At 41.9% G+C, this 21,714-nt stretch overlaps 1 protein-coding gene across 3 annotated transcripts in view; it reads left to right on the top strand.

Annotated features, from left to right (window-relative positions):
• MOSPD2 (motile sperm domain containing 2) overlaps nucleotides 1–10,850 on the top strand; it is a 58,953-nt gene extending 48,103 nt beyond the window's left edge. Inside the window, exons 14-15 of one of the 3 annotated variants that reach the window (XM_080795803.1) lie at nucleotides 7,618–7,720; nucleotides 8,297–10,850. In XM_080795803.1, coding sequence (XP_080651929.1) covers nucleotides 7,618–7,720; nucleotides 8,297–8,434 — 241 coding nt within the window. In that variant the 3' untranslated portion in view covers nucleotides 8,435–10,850. The remainder of the gene's footprint in view (nucleotides 1–7,617; nucleotides 7,721–8,296) is intronic. The other 2 variants (XM_080795804.1, XM_080795805.1) reach the window with 2 other exon arrangements.
• Nucleotides 10,851–21,714: the final 10,864 nt, after the last annotated feature.

Raw genomic sequence — 21,714 nt, forward strand, 5'->3', positions numbered from 1 at the left:
ATAGATCGCTCTGTCCCAGCAGTTCCTTGGTAGGCACACTTGCCTTGGGTACTAGAATGTGTGTGTTGCAGCATTGTTTGTACTAGCGAAAAATGGGAAAGAACGAACCTAATAAACCCCAGTAAGGTAACAGGAAAATGCACTTGAATCTGTAGCTGTTCAAAAGAGTGTGGTAAATCTGTATGTCATGCTGTGGAAAAATTCCTAGGATACATTAGGAGGAAAAGCCTGTGGGGTGGTTTTATTTTGGAGTGTACCCGTTCTGCCTCCCAGGGGGGCCACTTGTCAGTGTCTGGGAATGTTGTTCATTATCACAGCTGGGCAGTGGGGGACTGTGGCATCCAGCAGTTAGAGACCAGAGACGCTGCTAAGCATCCCCCAAGACAAAGATCTGGCTCAAAATGTCAATAGTGCCTAGATAGAGGATTCTCGATGGTGGGTGGTTTTTGTAGGACCTGAAGGATACAAGAGAGTAAGCCATGTCAATAACCGGAAAAAGTGCTTTCCAGGTAGAAGGAACCACAACTGAAACAGGAGTGTGCTTGGCCTGTGTAAGTTACAGCAAGGAGGTAAATGTAGCTTGAATCTTGTAAGGGGACCTGGGGGAGACAGTGTGGGAGATGAGGTCAAAGAGGTAGTAGGTAACCAGAGTGCAGACGTCTGATTTTGAGAGGAATATCTATTAGTTGGTGCTAAGCAGAGTCAGGAAGTGATTTGGCTTTTTCTTTAAGGGCTTATTCTGGGGACCGTGTTGAAAACAGACTCTAGGCAGACACAGGTGAAACTGTGATACTGAGTTAACACGAATAGCTTGTGCTGCCAGCCTGCACCGTCCTAAGTGCTTTACTCTGATTTATTCACTCTGTCATTCAAATGACCCTAGGAGGTAGGTACTTCTTTGTCCCCCTTGATAAATGAGAAGCTGGGAAACCTTGTTAACAGTCGTGGCCGAGTTAAATCTTCAAAAGGAATTTAAATACAGATGTAGCTGGCACACACAGGTGAAAGGATCCAGGGTAAGAAGAAAGCTGGAGAGGCAGGCAGGGCCCAGAGGAGGAGCTCGGTCACCATGGTGAGACCCATGGGAGAGCGGCAGCCGGACCTGATTCACCTTTGTCAAGATCACTGCAGGCTTGTTCAGACAGGAGGAGGACAGGCATGGGCCTGGGAAGACGAGCTTTATGTCAGTTGCCCCAGCCTGGAGGTATAGTTAGTGGCCAGAGGAAGACAGTCGAGCAGGGACTCAGGAGGGAAACCAGTAGGTGAGCTGTGTCCTCAAAGTCTAGGAAAGCATGTTGGACAAAAAAGGAAGGGACCAGTGCTACTAAGTACTGCCATCCGGCCAAGAAGGATGAGGTGTGAGCAGCGGCCATTGGTGACATCACAGAGGTCATCACTGACATCAGAGGGAGCATTTTCAGTTGGCAGGAGCCAGGTTCTCAAGAAATGAAGGCAAGGAGACGATCCTAGAGGTTTGGCTTGTTGGCGGAAGGAAGAACGTGGTGTTGACAAAGGGTCTGTTTGGCCCAGGTCTGTCAATGGGAGAAGCCGACTCCACAAGGTAAATCATTGACAGGTCCCGTCCCTTCAGCTTTCTCGGGAGTTTCACTCAAGCCAAGGTAGGGATCAGTTTTAGTCCAGAAAAAGGAAGGAACACAGATACACATTAAGGCTCGTGGTGGGCTTGACTTGTTTTTAGATAGTTACATATCTACGTGTCCATATTGTAACAGGGTCTACTTTCTCCTTATCAAGAGCTCATTTTTCTCAAAGGCATGGCTATGAAAACAAATGGAAAGAATAAGTAACACTGGTATAAAAGACAGATTAATTTGAAGTTCTTATCAGACAGTCTCTCAGAAGCGGGTTTGGGGTTTTTTTTAAATCAATTCCTCCTGGTTTGGTTTTCTGTAAGTCAGGAGAGGGTGACTTACCTCACAGAGGGAGCCTCGGTGGTTTGGTACTGAAGGCCCACATAAAGCACCGACTCCCATCTAGAAAGGGTGGTTTCCTTCAAGTAGTAAGACGGGATGAATTCTACTGAACACCGTAAAAAAAAAAAAAAAAAAAGTTTCCCTGAGTTATGGAGTGGTATCTATAATTGCTTGTGTTGTTATACATACATTAAGAAGAAGAAGAGGTAGGGAATGGAAAATAATTTTGCCTCTTCCCACCTTAAACACCATCTCCAGCAAAAGACAAAAGAAAAGGGGCGGGGGGAGCCAGTTAGGAGAGGTTATCAGGAAAAGCACAGTAAACAAGGGTAAGGTTATTATACAGATTTAGATGAATTCCTGTCTTCTCGAAGATCATGAGCCGGCCAAGGTAAGGGACCTGCCTTACTCACCTGGTAAGGCTGTCCAAAATCCTATAAGCAAGGTTACAGGTCCATTTTTCCTTTCCAAGGGGCTTTATTGGTTCCATAAAGTCAACCTTAGTTCCTTAAAGTTGTCTGGTCATACCTGATTTTATGCGTATTATTTTCAAATATGACACTCCAGTCAAAGCCTTGGTAATACAACCATGCTTCCAACTGTGTCCTAATACAATGAGAACAGATGCTTATGCAAAAACAAAACAAAACAACTGTTTCCATGAAAGAACACTAAGTTTCTGAATTCTGGAGTAAGTTTCAATTCTCATAAATGTATAGTTCACCAAATTGCTGTCAATCATAGATAGCTTAGGAGAAAAGAAAAAACATAGATAGCTTAAATCTGGAAAAAACCAAACATTAAAGAACCAGCAGTAAAAAAAGTAGTCATCAGTTCATTAAACCGCATGTTATTCATTCCTGATCTGTTTGAATCCTCCTTTTTTATTAGTTCGGAAGTTCTTGCCCAGTTCAGTTTTATGATCTGAAAGTTATTAGAAACCTGTTCTCTGGAGTACTTGTCAGAGTCCTTTCCCTGAATCTCTGAACATGAAGCACATTTGCAAAAGGATCCGAGTCAAACCATAGCTTCTCTAAGTGACAAAAAGGCTTAAAAATGGCCATTGTTACAGCTCTGACGAGAGTTCGTTGTAATGCTTCTGACAAGGAAATTTGGTTATTTCTGTGACATACAGCAGTGTAGATACTAACTGGAATTACAAACCATAACGTTATTCCAGGATATATCCGATTTCTAGGAGTTTTATACAATTTCTGGAACACTTACGTTAATAATATATCTATACAAATATAATCTGAAGAAGGTATAGTATCACTTGTCTGACAGTGCTTCCCATGTAATTTAACACAGCAAATAAGCCTAATTAGTTTTATATCTCTTTTTATAAGAAGAGAGAACAAATCTTTGGACATGTTCCAGTGGCCCTCGGAAAAATTTCAGAGATAGATCAAGGTCAGAAAGACTTCATTTAGAATTTGAGCTGGGGGTTGTCAAAAACGTCAGAAGGTTTTAGACACTTGACTAAATGGGATCGTCATCATGAAATAATACGTAATTGTCCATTTAACCATAGTGACGATAAAATATCAAAGGCAAATACAGAAAGTTGCAGAGTTGTGAATAAAACATGGGGAAATCGTCTTCTAAAGATTCGAAGAGCTGAGCTATTGATGAAGATAACGTGGAGCACAGGAAATTATTCTCATAAAACGCCCCATCTTTGCTTTCTAGGCAGATTACTTAAAAGCTAAAGAAAAGCCTTTTGCAATCTCTTATCAGTAGCTGACTGATAGTCCAAGAAAAGGTTGTCCTTTTAGCAGATGAAATTAATTTTTAGTTTTACATAAGTACACAATTGATACGGAAGCTTATTTGTATAACCCTTACAACAAATTCATTCCGTTTTAGCCAGCTCGACTACACAAAGTGAAATTTTCTGTCTCTTTCCAACTGCCTATATCCATTTAGTTTGTCCTTTATTATCTTCCCTATTCTGAAATAACCAGCTTTGATGTAGGAGAAAATTACTTTCATTCCACTTAACAAAAATACATGTCCGTACTTCATACCTTTCCTCGGCCAAAAACATTCTATTTTCGCTGCACATTGAGTTAGTTGCTTCTATTATTTCTAGTAATTACATACATGAATTAGAATTCTTAACCCTTAGAACCCATCATTTCTAGTGACAACTAAGTGGTAAGCAGTTCTGATCTGTTAACACCAGCATTCTATAGATTGGTAAATCTATGAATAGGTCATTTCTAGAAGCGCATGCTTCCCCACAGTACAGTTTTTCAGTGTGGCACAAGATATATTTACTAACAGACTCAGTATTTGTAGTTCCTCTGTAGTAAGAAGCCAAAAGTAGATAAACCGATGTTCAGTAATTAATGTTTCAGTATTTTATCTTACTTGGAAATGATCTAGTCAGTCCGTGAATTTCCTGTTTAACTTAGCAAAACTAAAGTTTCGAGTTACCAGTGAGATTGGAGAACCTGTTTTTAAGTAGACTTCACCTAAAAACTCTTACCAGCTTATGTCTAAATCACTTGCTTCCAACAATTATGCTTGAATACTCACGCCAGCTTCGTGAAACATCAGTCGGCCAGCATCCCAGGCTGTTTTTCATGCTGACAAATTATGTACCCAACATAACATGAACCTTTTTGAGCAGGTTAATTCCAGAAGAAAAAAAAAGTTGCCTGTCTGCATTACATCTAATACTGATGACTTTGAAGACATGCCTATTTTAATTAAACCAACAAACTTAGCTTTTATTTTACCTAGGATTAATCTATATCACATGAACTTGAAAGACACTTAGGTTAGTTTCTATATTTCTAAGAGGTTTAGGAATACTTAATTTGGTAAATGCTTATTTTTCTTTAAGCCAATCAAAGAGCACTTTTACAAATTCATTTTTGCAGTACCATCCCGAGTTGGAAAAATATTACACATCTATAACATACATATGTAGACACACATAAACATACAGACACAGAGACCTTTTAGCTATAGCTCTAAAATTTTAGCCATGAATCAGGCACAATAACATAAAACTCGCTAGTTTATATAAAAGAACATTTAGGTTTAGATTGTGTTTCTGGCAGTTGGAATCCATTTACCTGCTCAGGTGGCTAAAAGCTTGTTTTGTTTTTTCATTTGCCCAAATCCCAAATAACTCCCTTTTTTCCTTCCAGTGAAAATCCCTTCCCTAACATCTGTATTTCAGAGAGGTAGCAGACAGGTCCTAGAGAAGATAGGGTAGAAAATCTGTCCCTCAAAGGCACAGAGAAAGTGTCAAGGATTTTTTTTCTAGGAATTCGGGGGATATATATTTGCCTATTATCAGATGTCTAAAGTAATTTGTTTCTGTGTTCCTTCTTTTTCTTAAGCACAGGACAGTTCTGTTTCCAACATCCTGATCTTTTACAGTACCTACAGGTATTTTGAGAGGACTGGGGGAGGTTTCAGCATTGGTAAGGTTAGGTGGACTTTGGATGGCTTCAGTGTTGCATTTAAAAAGTTTTTTTCCCCCCTTAAAGGCCTTTGTGGAATACTTGATAGAAACTTTTTAAAAGTATTCCACAGCGGCCTTTAAGGGGGGAAAAAAACCTGTACTATTGCTTCTAACAGCTCCCAAACATCAGCCTTCAGCCAGTCTACTTCCTGAACATTTGTAGGAGGGCCTAGGAGAAATTCTGCTCATGTTGTCAGTGAGGACAGTCTTCCACAGGGGAGCAAAGTGGCTTGTCTGACAACTACAGTATAATCATGGGTGGGAAGAACAACCCTTCGCAGCCAGTCACGGTCCCTGTGAGTGGTGAATGAGTGGCCATTGATCCCTGTACCTCTTCTCTATGTTTGGTACATATCTTCTGAACATGGAGGTGAAAAGAGCTTCATAATGTCCTCTAAGGGAGTCCCTCAGGCTAGTGGCCATACTCCTTCATATTCTCCTTTCAACTTGGTCTTTCCAGAGCTAGCACTAAGACCGTTGTTTAGGGTGAGAGCTCTCTCAAAGTGTTTCGAGAAGCTCTTCCAATTCAAAAGATCCATCATCTAGCATTGACAAGTAGACTCTTCTATTAATCGCTGTCGTGACTCAAGCCAATAGGCCATTCTGTGGTTTAACCACGGACCCAAGAGGCATCCCCAGAGACGGTGCCAAAGATGCTGTCATCACAGGACCCCCGGAGTTAGCATAAGAAAGCAAAGACCTCCCTTGCCCCAAGTGGTAAGAATGGTCCAGCGAAGATGCTAATCTCCAGTTTTCCATAAGAATGTGAGAGGCCTAAGACCCTCTTATCTCCACCATCAGGGAAGGACTTACTGGATTGGACTTTTCCAGAACTAGTGACCACAAAAGCTGAGAGGACAAAGGCCCCTCACAGACTGGGGCCCCTAATGACAAACTGCCCTGAGACCTGGCACAGCTGGATGGAGAGGATGCTGCCTGTCCCTTAGTGCCTCAGATCCCCGGCCTGTTCTGCTCGCTGCCACACACCTGTGTACACATGCATCCTCCAGCTGACAGAGACCAAAAAGAATATTCTCGCTGTTCCCAAAGCCAAGCTCTCAAGACCCAGAGCAAGATGAAAGGAAGACCTCATTTGACCTATTCTCTTCTGCTCATCTAAATTTGGAAAGGAAGGGACAAGGTCAAATTTTGACCTCTCTCTCTCGACCTGGCACCAGAGAGTAGATCCAGGAAAGCGGGCTTAGGTAAGAATTCTTACCTTCGCCAGCTTCTGCCAGTTTTCCAGGCTCCCATCTGTAGGCTCCCAGGCGAGTACGGTGTCTCAGCGGGTCCCAGCATAGGCTGCCAAAATAGAGGAGAGGAATTATAATTTTTCGTCTACTGTGCTCGGTTCTTGGCTGAGGCCCCCACCCCTTGTAATAAAAGACAGATTAATAGAAAAGCAGAAGTTTAATACCACGTGTACCTCCTGTATATATGGGAGAGACCTAGGAATACAGGAAAACTCCCCAAAGTGGCTCAAGACACCACCTTAAATACCATCTCCAGCTCAAGACAAGAGGTTGGGGGTAAGGGAGTGCGTTATGGGGGGCTGTCAGGAAGATCACAGTCAACAAGGGTAAGGTTGTTCGGATGTGAATTGGTCCCTTCTCCATTAAGAGTTCTTAGAGGGGTGCCTGGGTGGCTCAGTGGGTTAAAGCCTCTGCCTTCGGCTCAGGTCATGATCCCAGGATCCTGGGATCGAGCCCCACATCGGGCTCTCTGCTCCGCGGGGAGCCTGCTTCCTCCTCTCTCTCTCCCTGCCTCTCTGCCTACTTGTGATCTGTGTGTGTCAGATAAATAAATAAAATCTTAAAAAAAAAAAAAAGAGTTCTTAGAGATCTCAGTCATCCCCTCGTCCTGGCATGGAGAGGAAGACACCCTTACAGGGGGACATTTCCTTCCCTTATTGATGTCAATGACCCTGAAAAAGGTTTTCAAAACTTTTCTCAGGCCTGCTGTTTCTTAAGCAATAAGCAGCCCCAGATAATCCTCAAGTCAGGGAAGCGTTTTTGGGGGCGGCTAGTCGGGCTCCCCTTCCAAGGTAGGTCCACCGGACGTGTATCTGGGGAAGAAGCAGGAGTACTTTCTTCTCAGTTCCGTCAACTTCTGTGTTTGACTTTTCTCACATTATAGTTTACTTTTATACAAAATTTCATTAAAAATTTTAATAAGTTCTGTGTCCTTGGATTTTCATAGGTTAAGATGCCATATTGTCGAGAGCAGTAAACCAACCACTCTGACATTGAAAGACAGTGCTCTTGCCATGTCTGATAAAACCAGTGAAGATCTTTATCTACAAGTAAGTGTTCTTTCTCCCTAACTAAAACAGAGTTGGTAATGCTAACCAGTGTTCGAAATCCACCGTTTCCCCACCGATATAAGGAAGATCTTTGGCATAGACATGACAGGAAGGCTCTTTTCTTTGTGAGGGGAAGCCAAATCTGAAATCCTAAGTGGTGAGTTCCTTTTGGAGATCCATTAACTTTTGAAAAGCTCTGGCCCATTTTAATTTGGACAAGGTGGCTGGTGCCTTGGGGGGCGCCCAAGAATCGGAGCTCACGAGAGGGGCACCATTTCAACTTGAAAAAGAAGGAGGGGCTCTCTTTCTGAGCAGCTGGTTTCAGAACCTCCAGGAAAGGACTTGCTTTGCTCCTCCTCCACTGGAAAAGCCGACCTTTCCCAAACAAGAGTAAGCAGGCGCACAGCTGTTCACCAAACCAATGTAACCCCTCGTTGCGTTTCCAGCTCCCAGCTGCTTAGAGCAGATGGACCCCATCCTGTAAATGTTTGGATTTCTAATATTCCTGTTTGTCATGCCCATGATTCACGTGCTGTTTTACTGATATCAATCTTTCATCCTTTTTTCCCTCCGTAGCTCAATCGTTTACTAGAAAGCAATAGGAAGCTTGAAGACCAAGTTCAGCGTTGTATCTGGTTCCAGCAGCTGCTGCTTTCCTTAACAATGCTCTTGCTTGCTTTCGTCATCTCTTTCTTCTATTTGTTGTACAGTTAAAGAAGTGGCGTTCAGTAGGAAACATGGCTCTCTCGATCATTAGTTGGAAAAAGACCCAGAACTTCAGGCTACTGCAAGTGTCGCACATCTGTGCTTCCTGAAAGGAAATGTGCAACACTTAGAGGGAGACAAATACATATCTTGAAAATAAAGTCTGTTAGCATAAGGAAACACTGGAGACATTCATTATAAGAGACTACAGCTAGAGGCAGCCCAGTCAAGGCACAGCCGTGTGTAAATTAATACTTTAGATATAATTTATTTTTTCCCTTTGATTTGAAGACTTCTAAAGTTTTAAGTTTTATTATATATATACATTAGCTGAACTGAAAAGTGTACGTAACAAGCTTTGTCGCAGCCAAATAATGTCATCTGCTTTTTTTTTTTTTATGACAAAATCATTATCGCTGAGCCAACTTACTAGCTTTTCTATACTGTGTATATAGAACATGTATATTGAAAAAAACCATACTTATACAGAGTAATTTCTGTAAACATGACTTTGTAATTTTGAGAATTCCTTCCAGATGCTAGTCAATATTCTTTGGGTATGTAAAACTATTTAATGCCAAACCACCTGTAGCCTTTGTTTCTTATCTGTCTTCCTTAACTTAAAGTCTGCCTTTTATTAATCCCGGACTTTTTAATGAACACTCACGTTTAGGTAGAATTTGGGAAACTAAGTTGGGTTGGGTTTTCCTTCCGTTCTGTCGGTGGCATGGAGAAGAAAAGTCCTTTCGGTCTCACTTCCCAGTCTTTTTTATTCGGTGTCACATTGCTTACGGTGGCTGGACACTGACCCATTTGCTTCAGTTATTAGAAAGGCCTGCTCCCAACCCTGTACCACCTACACCCTCTTTTCTAAGCGAGTTAAAATTTCTTTGAAAAGTTAGTTTTTGAGAGGCATAGCCGAGTTCATTTACATTTCAGTTCCTTGTTAGAATCAGCCACAAGAAGGAAACTTGACAAAAAGACTAGAGGACGTAGAAGTTTTGGGGGGAAAAAAAAAATCAAAACTCAAGTGTCAAATCTCCATTTCTGAGTAAAAAGTAGAACTCATGGTCCACTTGTGCCACCTCCAGAGTGGGGCTGATGGGCTTGCTGGATCCTCTCCCCTTGTCACGGTAATCCCAGGGGTGGGTCCTGAGTTCCTAAGAGGATACAGCTCGCAGAGGTGGATGAAATGAGTTGGCTTTCTCATTTATACAGCCAGTTTCAGTCCGTGTTGGTTCACGTGTAAATCTACTTGCTATGAAAGAAAAAAAGAGTCTGCCTGTTAAATAAATGTTGAGTTTTGATGGAGCCATGCTTGGAGAATGTTCTCTTCTAAAGTGTGGTGTTGGCAGCTTTCATCTGGAGAAGCGGAGGATTCCAGAGCTGAGTTGTAAAGCACGATACGATAGAGTCCCCTCAAAAATGGCCTAGAAATAAAACCTTAAAAGGACACTGGTCTGATGCTTTGTCTTAATTTGGGTTTTTCTGTTGCAGTTTGCCAACTCCAGACGTGAAAGTGACTTCAGTACACCCTAAGTACTGGCCATAGTATCTCTGTGTGTGTGTGCACAGCGGTGTCCCCTTCTGTGTCACATCCCCGGCCTGACTAGCTTCTAACCCCAAAGTATCTGTGTATGTTTTCTGTTCCTCAGCAAAGACGTGAGGAACTCACTGGTCAGAATTGGAAGCGTGCTGTCCTAACAGTGTCCCTTTAATGTTTCCAGTGAAAATGACATTGACTCACCAAGTTGTTCTTCCCCAATGTCTGGCGGGTTCAATTGAATAACCTATCTTGTTAATGTTTGTGTGTCTATTCAGTGTGACTATGCAAGATGACTGAAAATTAACCATAAAATCAAAGGCTTCTAAACTTTTGGTCTTGTCTTAACTAATCACATATTTACATTTGATTTTCTTCTGTCTCCTTTTATTTCATCACACTTTGTATGATTATTACTCTAAGGACTCTGATGATAATTTTTTTATCTTGTCATTGGCTATTCATGAGCAAATTACCAAGGATCAACACCGAGATTTAGATTGTTTTCACTTGAGAATGGAAATTAATAGACTTTCCACGAAAACATTAATAAACTATCATTAGCTTGATCTGAAAGTAGCCTAAAAATGCAGTTGCGGTTAAACCTAGCCTCAAATTTCATAATACTACCATAACTGTTTTTATATCTTGCCACTAATTTTGACTGGATTTAATAGCACTTTATTGTACAATTGCAAAAAAAAATATATTCCTAGAATTGTTGCCAGTGTAATTTCTCTAATATTCTGGTGCTTTTCATATATTTTCAGTATTTTTATTACTATATTGGTATTTTCTTTGTATAATTGATCAAAAGAACATGTTTTCTATTTTAATATGTTTTAGAAAAATAATTACATTTATGAAATAAATATCATCAGGAAAAACCTCTGGTCTCTAATTGATAAAGCATCTTAAAATCAATGTTCAGGCACACTCTGACCTTTCAAATATCGCATTAATTTCTTTTGGACCTGCTTTGCATTTTTATAAGGACAGTGCCGTGAGCTTCCAGAATTACAATTGTGTTATCAGGTGAACCTGTCCTTCGTGTGTCCCATTTCTCCTCAACCTGGGTCAGGGTCAGGCTACTCTTCAGTAGAGCTCTCTGTAACACTGGACTTACTGTCAGGACCATGGGCTCCGTCATGGAACCTTCTCTAGGCTGCCCCACGTGAGCCAGAACCACCCAACGTCCTCTCAGTCCTAGTACACCTTCCTGCCTGACAGGAACCAGCAGGAAGCAGGCTGTGGAGAGACAGCCCTACCTGGCTCCTGGGTCTCATGGGTGTGGCTGGGAGGGGCCTGAGGATTATTGGTGTGGTCCCCTCACCCCTGGAAGATAACCCCCACGTGGCAGCTACCCCTCCATAAAAAAATAGAATGAATAGGACAGACCCATCTTCTAAACTGAAAAGGAGGTGAAAACACAAAATGATGAGAGAAATTCAGAACAGAGCTACAACAAAGACAAAATGGTGACCTACCAAGAAGGAGCACATCTACGTAGGACTGTGAGGCCATGCCCTGCTTTCCTAAAAGATACAATTTTCTAGGAAACAAAAGCTCCCCCATGAGGAAAGTTCAGCTAAGGAAGGGCTGGTTCCTTTACAACCATCATCTGCTTTGTTCCCTAAGTTTTCACCAACAACTCAAAGTCCTTGATGTCCGAACAACATCAGCCCCCAGAAGCACTGGGCTCCCTTTCTCTCCCCACCCCGGGAAGACAGAATGGAAGTTGTCCCATCTGTTCCATTGGAGGCAAAGGTGGTTAGGAGCGAGGGCTCTGCAGTCAGGCTAGCTGGGTACAGCTGCCCTCTGTGCCACCTGCTGCCTGTGTGACAGCAATGTTGACTGACTTCCTTGGGCCTCAGTTTCCTCGTCTCTGAGGCTGATAATCCTAGTGCCGCTATGCAGGACGAGTGTGACAAGGAGGGAAAAGAACGCACTTAAAGCAGCCCTGGAGAGGCCGGCCTTGCTTTTGCTGCTGTTGCCCCCACCACCTTCCATCCCATCTTCCTAGAACCTTCCACACTTGGGTTGATCTTACTGAATATCCCACCTCATTCAAAGCCAATCATCAGTTCTCTGAACTTTTCCCTCCTTTGCACTCCTACCCTTGCCCTCTTGCTACCCCACTCTTAATTCTAGTGCCCAGGTCAAGGGACACGCTTTAGAAGGGTAATGATGACTGGCTGCCTTGAATCCTCTGAAGGAGTATCCCTTCCCCAAAATACTTTAGTCAGATGTTTCCTTCCACCACTGCACCCACACCCCTTCAAAACAACACACACACACACACACACGCACACGCACGCACGCGCGTGCGCACACACAAACACAGAATTGATCTTGCAATAGTCCATCCCTAAGTTTCCCTTGAATTTGTAACAGTTCAATAAAAATATTACATAGGCTCTTCCACATCTTCGTAATTTTGTCCTTCCGTGAATAAAATTACCTCCCTGTATTGTCTAAAGATTCTCTTCCTGTCCGTACCCACTGGTGTCCCCTGCCATGCAAAAAAAAAAAAAAAAAAACAACAACTGATGATCTACACATGTCAAAGTATTTGAGACAACTGATTCAACAGGCAAGAATATAGAGGAACATCTCCTTGACACAGAGGGACAAAATAGGTGCACATTTCCAAGTCTTTCTAAAGGGAGAATTTGAGTGGTTCTTGAAACTCTAGCAGCTGGTCCACGCTCCATCGTCCTCAGCAGTCTGGGAATACAAAATAAGGTCTTATGTTTTACACAGAAGGAAACCCAGGGCCAGAGAAATAGTTCTCTGTCCCAAGGTCATGTGGCTAGTTGCCTTCAGAGCCAAGAACCTGAACTAGTCTCCCAGGTCTAATGCCTATCTGTTTTACAACCACCCAGAGCCCGTCTGAGTAAGAGCCTAAAATGTTCAGAGAATAGATCCAAGAACTTTACCTTCACCAAACAGCAGGAGGGGAAAGGAGAAGATAAACTACTCAAAGAGAAGCAGAGATGACAAGACAGAATTGCCGCTCAAGACCCTTGGCTGGAAAAGTAAGTTTCTTGGTATTCTAAGCTATGGACCGTATCTTGAAAAAGGTTTGAAACCTACAGGTCAATGTACTATTTACTTGGATGGAGGGTTCTGGCTTGTACCCTCAGCCTTGTCAGTGGTTTATCTAGCATTCCAGAGAAGGGCTCTCCTATCCGTGTGGCTCACAGTTGTCTCAGCCAGTCTAGTGACCTCAAGGAGTCTTGTGTTCAATAAAATCAGAGCATTTAAGTTTTCTGTTTCCATGTAACAAATGACCACAAATCTACCATCTGAAAACCAACATGAATTATCTCATGGTTTGCATGTGTTGAGCCTGGCATAGCAGGGCTGTATTGTTCTTCTTGGCTCAAGGTCTTACAACACTACAACGATGCTGTCACCCAACTGCATCCTCCCTGGAGGCTCAGCTGGATCAAGATCTACTTCCAAGTGCCTTCAGGTTTTTGATAGAATCCCTTTTCTGGGGGCTGTAGGACTAGGGTCCTCAAGTTCTTGCTGGCTATCAGCCATGGACTGCTCTCAACTCCTAGAGTCACTCCCACGTCTTTTCTAAACAGCCTCCTGGATAGGCAGTTCACAACATGGCTGTTCTCACTTCAAATCTTTTCTTTCAGGGAGGGCCTGGCCCAGTTAAGGGCTCACCTGATTAGGTCAGGCCCACCGAGGACAATCTCCCTCCTGATGAGCTGAGAGGTAACTGATGAAGAATCTTTTTTTTTTTTTAAGATTTTATTTATTTACTTGTCAGAGAGAGATAGAGTGTGTGTGCGAGCACAGGCAGACAGAGTGGCAGAGGGAGAAGCAGGCTCCCTGCGGAGCAAGGAGCCCGATGTGGGACTCGATCCCAGGACGCTGGGATCATGACCTGAGCCGAAGGCAGCCGCTTAACCAACTGAGCCACCCACGCGTCCCTGATGAAGAATCTTAATGACATCTGCAAGATCCCTTCTGCTCTATAAGCTAACTTGGATTCTGAGAGTGCTATCCCATCATACACTAGCTCTGCCCCCCCACTCAAGGGGGGAGGGTTACACAGGCTGTATTGGGTAGGATCTGCAAGCACATCCAATCTGGTCCCCCCGTTTTGCAGATCAGAGACAGAGGCTCAGAAAGCTAAACCAAGCCTACCCAGCCTGACTGACTGCTTTGAATTCACAGATTCCTGCACATGAAAAAAAAAAAAATAGCCTCGAATTGTGTTAGGCACCGAATGACAGGCATGGGGACAGGAGGTCTCTATCCCAGTTGGCTTTCTCCGATCTCACAGCTTCAGTGCACACACATATTAAGGAAAAGTATGTAACCAGTATTTTCAACATTTGTTCATTATACACCCCAGATACATTCTTACAATGGATTAACATGCTAGGCCAAAGGGGACTTCCAGTAATTGTGTGCTTCTGTAAACAAAGCTCTAGTGAAAAACGGTTTTTCAACTTTCCCTTTCAGAATAACCCACTCACTTCAATTAGTTTAATTACATTAGTTTTCTTAGACATAAATATGCTCTGTGGAGGTAGCTACATGAGAAGGTTTAAAACTAGGAAAGGGGGAAAATTCTTTTCTTACAGAAACTTAACATCATGATTCCCAGCATTTGTACTGTCCAACTGACTTTGGATCAAATTCCAGCACACTGAATTCTACTATTCCAGAAAGTTCCCTGCAAATTTCCAGGTCACACTAGAGGGGTGTGTATGTGTGTTGAAAAATCTCACTAGTTTTTAGAAGTCCTCCAGAACTATCCTGCATTGACTCACTATTGCCTCAAAATTCAGAGTTGCTCTCCCCTTCTCTCTATGTAGGACTTCTTGTTTCTGACTGCAAGAATCCACCAAACTCTTAATATTATGCCTGTCCCCTGTTGCTGGAACTGGGACAATGACAAAGAAGGGAATCATTTGTCTTTCCCACTCCAATAATCCTCTACTTTTTTGGCACCAGATCCTTGCATACAGACTCATTCAGTACGATTACTATTTGTAGTTCAATTTGCCCTGAATTGCTTTTGCCTGCTGATAGGCAAATGTGCTTGAACAACTTGAGTCAAATACCAAATCACTCTTCTCTGTCATAAACTAAATGTCAAAAATGTGTTTGGGGCACTTTTCCAATATTCTAACTCTATGACTCAAGCTGCTTCCTTTTAAGGGAGTGAAGTGAGGTTATTATTGGGAGCAATAACAAAAGTATGACTGTCGAGCAAAATTTAACTGTTTTTGTTTTTTTTAATGTGGCTGAACTAGTAAGTTGCTAAAAAGATAAGGTAAAAGGAAATGGATATAAAAAGCAAAGCTTCCTTTCAAATATTTACTACTCTGGGATCACTTAACCTACTTAAGAGCTTAGTCATTAAAGGTAAGGGTGTATCTTATAGAGGAATTACATCTAAAGTTATATCTAAATTCTGAGTCTACTCAGAATTTCCCCCTGAGAATTCATTAGAAAGTTGCCACAAGAGAGATGGAGATAGTAACTCTACCTTGGTGAGTCCAAACCTTCATTTTAATACCGGATAAAGTATTTAGTTGGCTTTATTTGGGAAGGGGATATAGTACCATAAATATACATATTGTGTCTTCAGAACTAGAACCACCATCAAGAGTGTCTTAAGAGGCACAAGAGAAATGAGGATGAACAAGAAAAAAAAATTCACATCTATCATGCTACACTGAGTGGAACAGACCCCTTTGATTCTATGAGTTGAGGGCCAGATATAAGTGAGGTTGATCCCATAGGTGAGGCCAAAATCAGAACTGGAATCTGGCCTCGCTCTTCAACAAACACCTTTAGGAAGTGTCCTCACCACATCTCCACTTCCCTCTTGCTCCCTGTGATGTGACTCCATTTTAGTGTCTATTCCCATCACTCCAGAAAAACACTACTTGCTAAGGTCCAACAATGACCTCCTTGTCACTTCATCCAATGGACCTGCTTCAGTTGGAATTTGAAGTGAGTTCTTCCAAAGCAGCATTTGGCTATACCAACTACCAGGTTTCTGCTTTTTCTTCTCGCATTAACACTCTTGAGTGTCCTTTACTGGCTTATCTTCCTCCACTAAGTCTTTAAGATGTTAATACAGACCTGGGCTCCTTTCCCTTTCTCCTCATAGGTGATCTCCTCAATACCCAGGGCTGCAATTAGCATTGGTAAGCCATTAACCCTTGGACATTCTAACTAGATAAACCTCCTATTCTAAGTCTAGACATATGTATCCATTGTCAGCTTAGCAGTTCCAGATGTCCGTCACCGAATGTCAAAACCAACTCCTGATCTTCCCCTAGACCTGGTCTTCTAGGCCCCTTCTCAATGAATGGTACCACTTCCTATTCATTTATACCAGTTAGAAACTTGACCTTCAGCCTTGACCCCACAGGGCCCCTCTACTCTCCACTTCTCTCTCCCTCTCCACTGCCACCTCCCTTCTTTAAACCACAGCATCTCTCACGTGACTTCTGCAACAATCTCAGGGACTATCTGGACATCCACTTTGACTCTCTATAGTCCTTTCTCCATATGGCATTCAAGGATATTCATGACTCACTGAAAATGCATATCCTATCATACCACTCCCTAGATCAAAACCCTCAAATGGCTTCCATGGCTCAGCCCATTAGTACAGTTCCTAATTTGGCCTACCAGCTCCTGGAAGATCTGGCCCTTGCCTAACTTCACACTTTCACCTTCCCTCGTCTTCCTCCCTCTTTATGGTTTGGTCCTGTATGAACCAGACTAATGCCATCTTGATCAAATCCTCCATGATGACCACTCTGACCTAAAACCTTCTAGAGAGCAGCCCCACTCCCACATTCTTTCCTTTATTTATCCACATCCTTAAGTATACCCTTGGGGCATAATGTCCTTGATCTGCCTTGGAGATATGACTATGACACTCACATAGTCTCAAACATTCTCCTCCTGTGTGGTCTCTTAGCACCTACTCCACAGCTTCTAGGGCTATAAAAGCAGGTCTTATGGGAGGTGAGGCGGTGGAGATCTACTTGTCTTGCTGCCACCCAACACACGCTTCTATCTATAAGTCTCCTTAGTAAACGATTTCTTGTCAAGCTGGACTTGTCGGCCTTTTTCTTCAGTCTTCCTGCTCCTTCAGCCTTTGGAGGTCATTTTTCACATAGCTCCCTTTCATGGAACAGGTCCCATCTCTGCCTAGAATTCTCTATCCCAACCTTCCCACCTCACCTCCTCACAGTGGCTCTCAGCTCATCATTTGGTCCGAAAAGTTCTCTCTCAGGGGCGCCTGGGTAGCTCAGTCAGTTAAGCATCCCACTCTTGTTTTCACTCAGGTCATGGTCTCAGGGTCGTGAGATTGGCTGGTGCCAGATGTGGAGCCTGCTTAAGATTCTCTCTCTCTCTCCATCTGCACCCCCTCCCCCGCCTGTAGACACATGCATGCACACGCACACACTCTCTCTCTAAAAAAAAGGGGGGGGGGGCGCCTGGGTGGCTCAGTGGGTTAAAAAAAAGGGGGGTATCTCTTTGCCCACTCTTGTCACTTTCATTCAACATAGCATTTTAGGTCCTAGCCAGAGCGAGAAAGAAAAGCAAGGAAAAAGTAAAGGGTATTCAAATTGGGAAGGAAGAAGTAAAAGTGTTACTATTTGTAGACTTGACGGTGTGTCTGCATATGACATTATATACAGAAAGTCTGAAAGACTTCATTAAAACTGTTAGAACTGATCAACAAATTTAATAAAGTTGCCGGATACAAAATCAATATACAGAAATCTCTTCTGTTTTTATATGTTGGTAATGAACTATCAGAAAGAGAAATGAGAACAACTGATATACAACTGCATCACAAAAATACCTAGGAAAAAACCTAACAAAGGAAGAGAAAAACCCACACGCTAATAACTATAAGGCACTAATGAAAAAAAAAAAATCAAAGATGCAAGTAAATGAAAGCATGTTGTATTCATCATTTGGAAGAATTGTGTTAAGATGCTGATACTACCCAAAGCAATCTACAGATTGAATGCAATTCCTACCAAAACTCCAATGGCATCTTTTCATAGAACAAACAATCCTAAAATTTGTGTGGAACCACAAAGGACCCTGAATAGCCAAACCAATCCTGAGAAAGAAGAACGAAAGCTGGAGGCACCAGGCTTTTGATTCCAAACTATACTACAAAGCTATAGCAATCAAATCTTTACGGTACTGGTAAAGAAACAGACACATAAATCAATGACACAGACTAGATAGCCCAGAAATAAACACACACACAGACCATCAATTAAGTTACAACAAAGGAGCCAAGAATAAAAAATGAGGAAAGAACAGTCTTGTCAATAAATGGTGCTGGGAATGCCATATATAAAAATTAACTAAAAATGGATTAATGACTGGAATGTAAGAATTGAAATCATAAAACCCCTAGAAGAAAACATAGGCAGTAAGTTTCTAGACATTGGTGTCGGCAGTGATTTTTCTTTTGGATTTGACACCAAAGGTAAAAATACCCAAGTGGGACTACATCAAACTGAGAAGCTTCTGCACAGCAAAAAAAGCCATCGACAAAATGAAAAGGCAACCTACAGAAAGGGAGAAAATATTTGCAAATAGTGTATCTGGTAAGGGGCAAATATCCGAAATATATGAAGAACTCATACAACTCAATAGCAAAACAAACAAACAAAAAACAAACCCCAAACCATCAGATTTTAAAAATAGACAAGACATGTCTATTCGGATTGTCTATTTTTTTTTTCAAAAAAGCATTCAGATGCCCAACAGGTACATAAAAAGGTGCTCAACAACACTCATCATCAGGGAAATGCAAATCACAACCATAATGATACCACCTGATAGCCGTTAGAATAGCTAGTATCAAAATGATAAGAGATAACAAGCTTTGGCAAGGATGGGGAAATAAGGGAACCCCTGTTCACTCTTGGTAGAAATGTAACAGGGTGCAGCCACTATGGAAAGCAGTACGGAGGTTCCTCAAAAAATCAAAACTAGAACCACCATTTGATGCAGCAATTCCACAAGCACAAACACTCATTTGGAAAGATAGCTGCCCCCAGTATGCTCCATCGCGGCACTATTTACAATAGCCAAGACATGGAAACGACTTAAACGTCCATCAACAGAAGAATGTGGTGGGTATATAATGCAATATTATCCAGCTGTAAAATAACGGAAATGACATCTTGCCAATTATGGCAACATGGCTGGACCTCGAGAGCCTAATTCTAAGCGAAATAGGTCAAAGACAAATACCTTAAGATCTCACTTATGTGTGGAATCTAAAAACAAAACAGAAGGAGAAAACAACAGAGAAAAACTGACCTCCTAGATAACAGAGCACAAACTCTATGGTTGCCAGAGGTGGATGACCGGGGGGGCGGGGCGGGGGGCTGTTTGAAAGGTACAAATTTCCAGTTATAAAATAAATATCATGGGGATATAATATAGCATAGTGACTATACTTGATAACACTGAACTGCAGATTTGAAAGTCACTAAAAGAACCCTTGAAACAAATAATATGTTAATTTAAAAAAATAAAAATACAAATAAATTTTTAAAAGTTACTGAGAGAGAAAATCTTAAAAGTACTCATCACAAGAAAATAAATTGTAACTGTGTGATAATGTTAACCAGACTTACTGCGGTGATCATTTTGCTATATACACAAATATGCAATCACTATGTTGTACACCTGAAACTAGTATGTTTTATGTCAATTATACATCAATAAAAAATAGACAAAGTTCTAGGCGAGCCTTCCCCTCTCTCATTTCTCAATTTGTCCCCCATACACATCAATGAATTAACATTTACCAAATACAGCTTAGGCAAAGCAAATAACCTGACGCTATCAGGAAAATATCAAATAAAAGAGACAGTGACAGTTCGCAAAGAACCCAGAATACCTGGTCTGCAGCCCTGCTGGGAACTGTACGTCAGAAGGGCCATTTTCTCTTCAAGCCTCACAAAGACATTCCTTCTGTCATTTGCCACGGACTCACTGGAGCAGGGTGGCTTTTGGGATCACTCAAATGTTGATGAGGGAGGGAGCTTCCCCCAGCTTTTCTTACCCGACTTACATCACAGCCAAGAGGACTACAGCTCCATGAATACCAGTGGTTCTTGGGTGCTGTCTTCTAGGTCTACAGCTCTGCATTTCCCCAGGGAGATCCCGTAACACTACTCATTCCACCATTTACTCTGGGCCAAAAGGTCTCCATCATCTTATAATCTTGAGAAACGCTGCATTAAACAAAACCAGGGTTTTCCTCCATAGAATTTCTCAGAATCTTCAGTGTACTAATGTGCATAACAAATCTATCTATTGCCCAAATTTTTGAAACCAATGGAATCCTCTTTTGAAGCAATATATTTTGGGACTGAGTAGCCTAAGAACACACTTCGGAAAATGCTGTGCTGGGAGTTTTAACGGACATTGCACAGACTGCAAGTGAAATTTCAGTTGGAGCCAAAGGTGATGTTTCAAAGTTAAAACGCTGTGACCCCCTTATAAGTAAAGGAGGGGACATTTTTTGATAAAGCCCCCGTATAGCCCCTCATAGTCTCACTTTCTAACTTCCATTTGTAAATTAAACATGGCGGAGTGTGCACTGTAACTAAAAGCTGCCTTCAATCTCAGAGACCTTTCTGTGGATTTACATTTCCACATTCCATTTTAGTCTTTACAGCTAGTTTATATTTTACTCATGGCCAGCTTGCATAGGTCTGACTCTCCCTTCCTTCTTACCCCTATCTGCACCAATATTTGCCTGTTACCTTTCTGTAGATCAGTTAAGGATGTGAAACGTGTCTGCAACTCACTCAGACGGCAGCTCGCGAGAGCCTGCCAGCTCTCTGCTCAGCAGGATTTTAGCCAACCCACACACAGCTTTGGGTCTAGCTCATGCCCCATTGGCAGTTATCACCTCCAGGAAATACATCTGCCTTTGTTGGCTTTCCCTCACTAAGGGTAAATCCAAGAAGACCTCAAGGGCGTTATGAGAATCCTAATTTAGGGGAGTCTATTATAGACACTAAATGTAAGTATGTTTAAAATTAATGGCATTTCCTAAGTGCTGGCAGACTTGGATATAAGTGCATATAATCCTTTTCATCTCAGCCTGCTTCTCTGTGTTAATGGCATTGCCTTTTTGAGTCTTCTCTTCCATCTTGATGTTTCTCTGAAGACAGAAATTCTATGGAGTATCTCACTTCATGCCAGTAGCATTTTCTTCTTCACTTACATCTTTGAATTTCAGTGGTGCTGGTACTGGTCTTTGGCAACTTGTACCTGTTAACCCTTCCATTGCATGGCTTAAAATCAATACACATTTTTGTTAAAGATTCTCAGGGGACAGAAAAAGAGGTGACTCTGTGAGTTACCTATATGTAAATGCATTTTATTTACTCCTCTCACATCTTTCTATAACTACTGAATCTAGTATTTTGACTTCATTATAGGTGAAATTTCCACATTCCTTTTCTTGTCCACAGGATTCATTATTCAGTATTGTACTTTCCTGCCCTCCAGTAAACAGCCTGCATAATTGTATTAGACGATTTACCAGGCAGTCCCTAAACAAACACGGCTTGAGTCGAATGGATTGGAAGTTCAAAGTTTGATGGTTTCAGAAAGGTACAAGGGATAGAAATCTGCTTGGCTGCCCCTTAGCAATGAGCTTAGAAAAGCCAGTTGATTATGATGGAGACAT

This window comes from Martes martes (assembly GCF_963455335.1).
Source record: "Martes martes genome assembly, chromosome: X".
Taxonomy (NCBI): Eukaryota; Metazoa; Chordata; class Mammalia; order Carnivora; family Mustelidae; genus Martes; species Martes martes.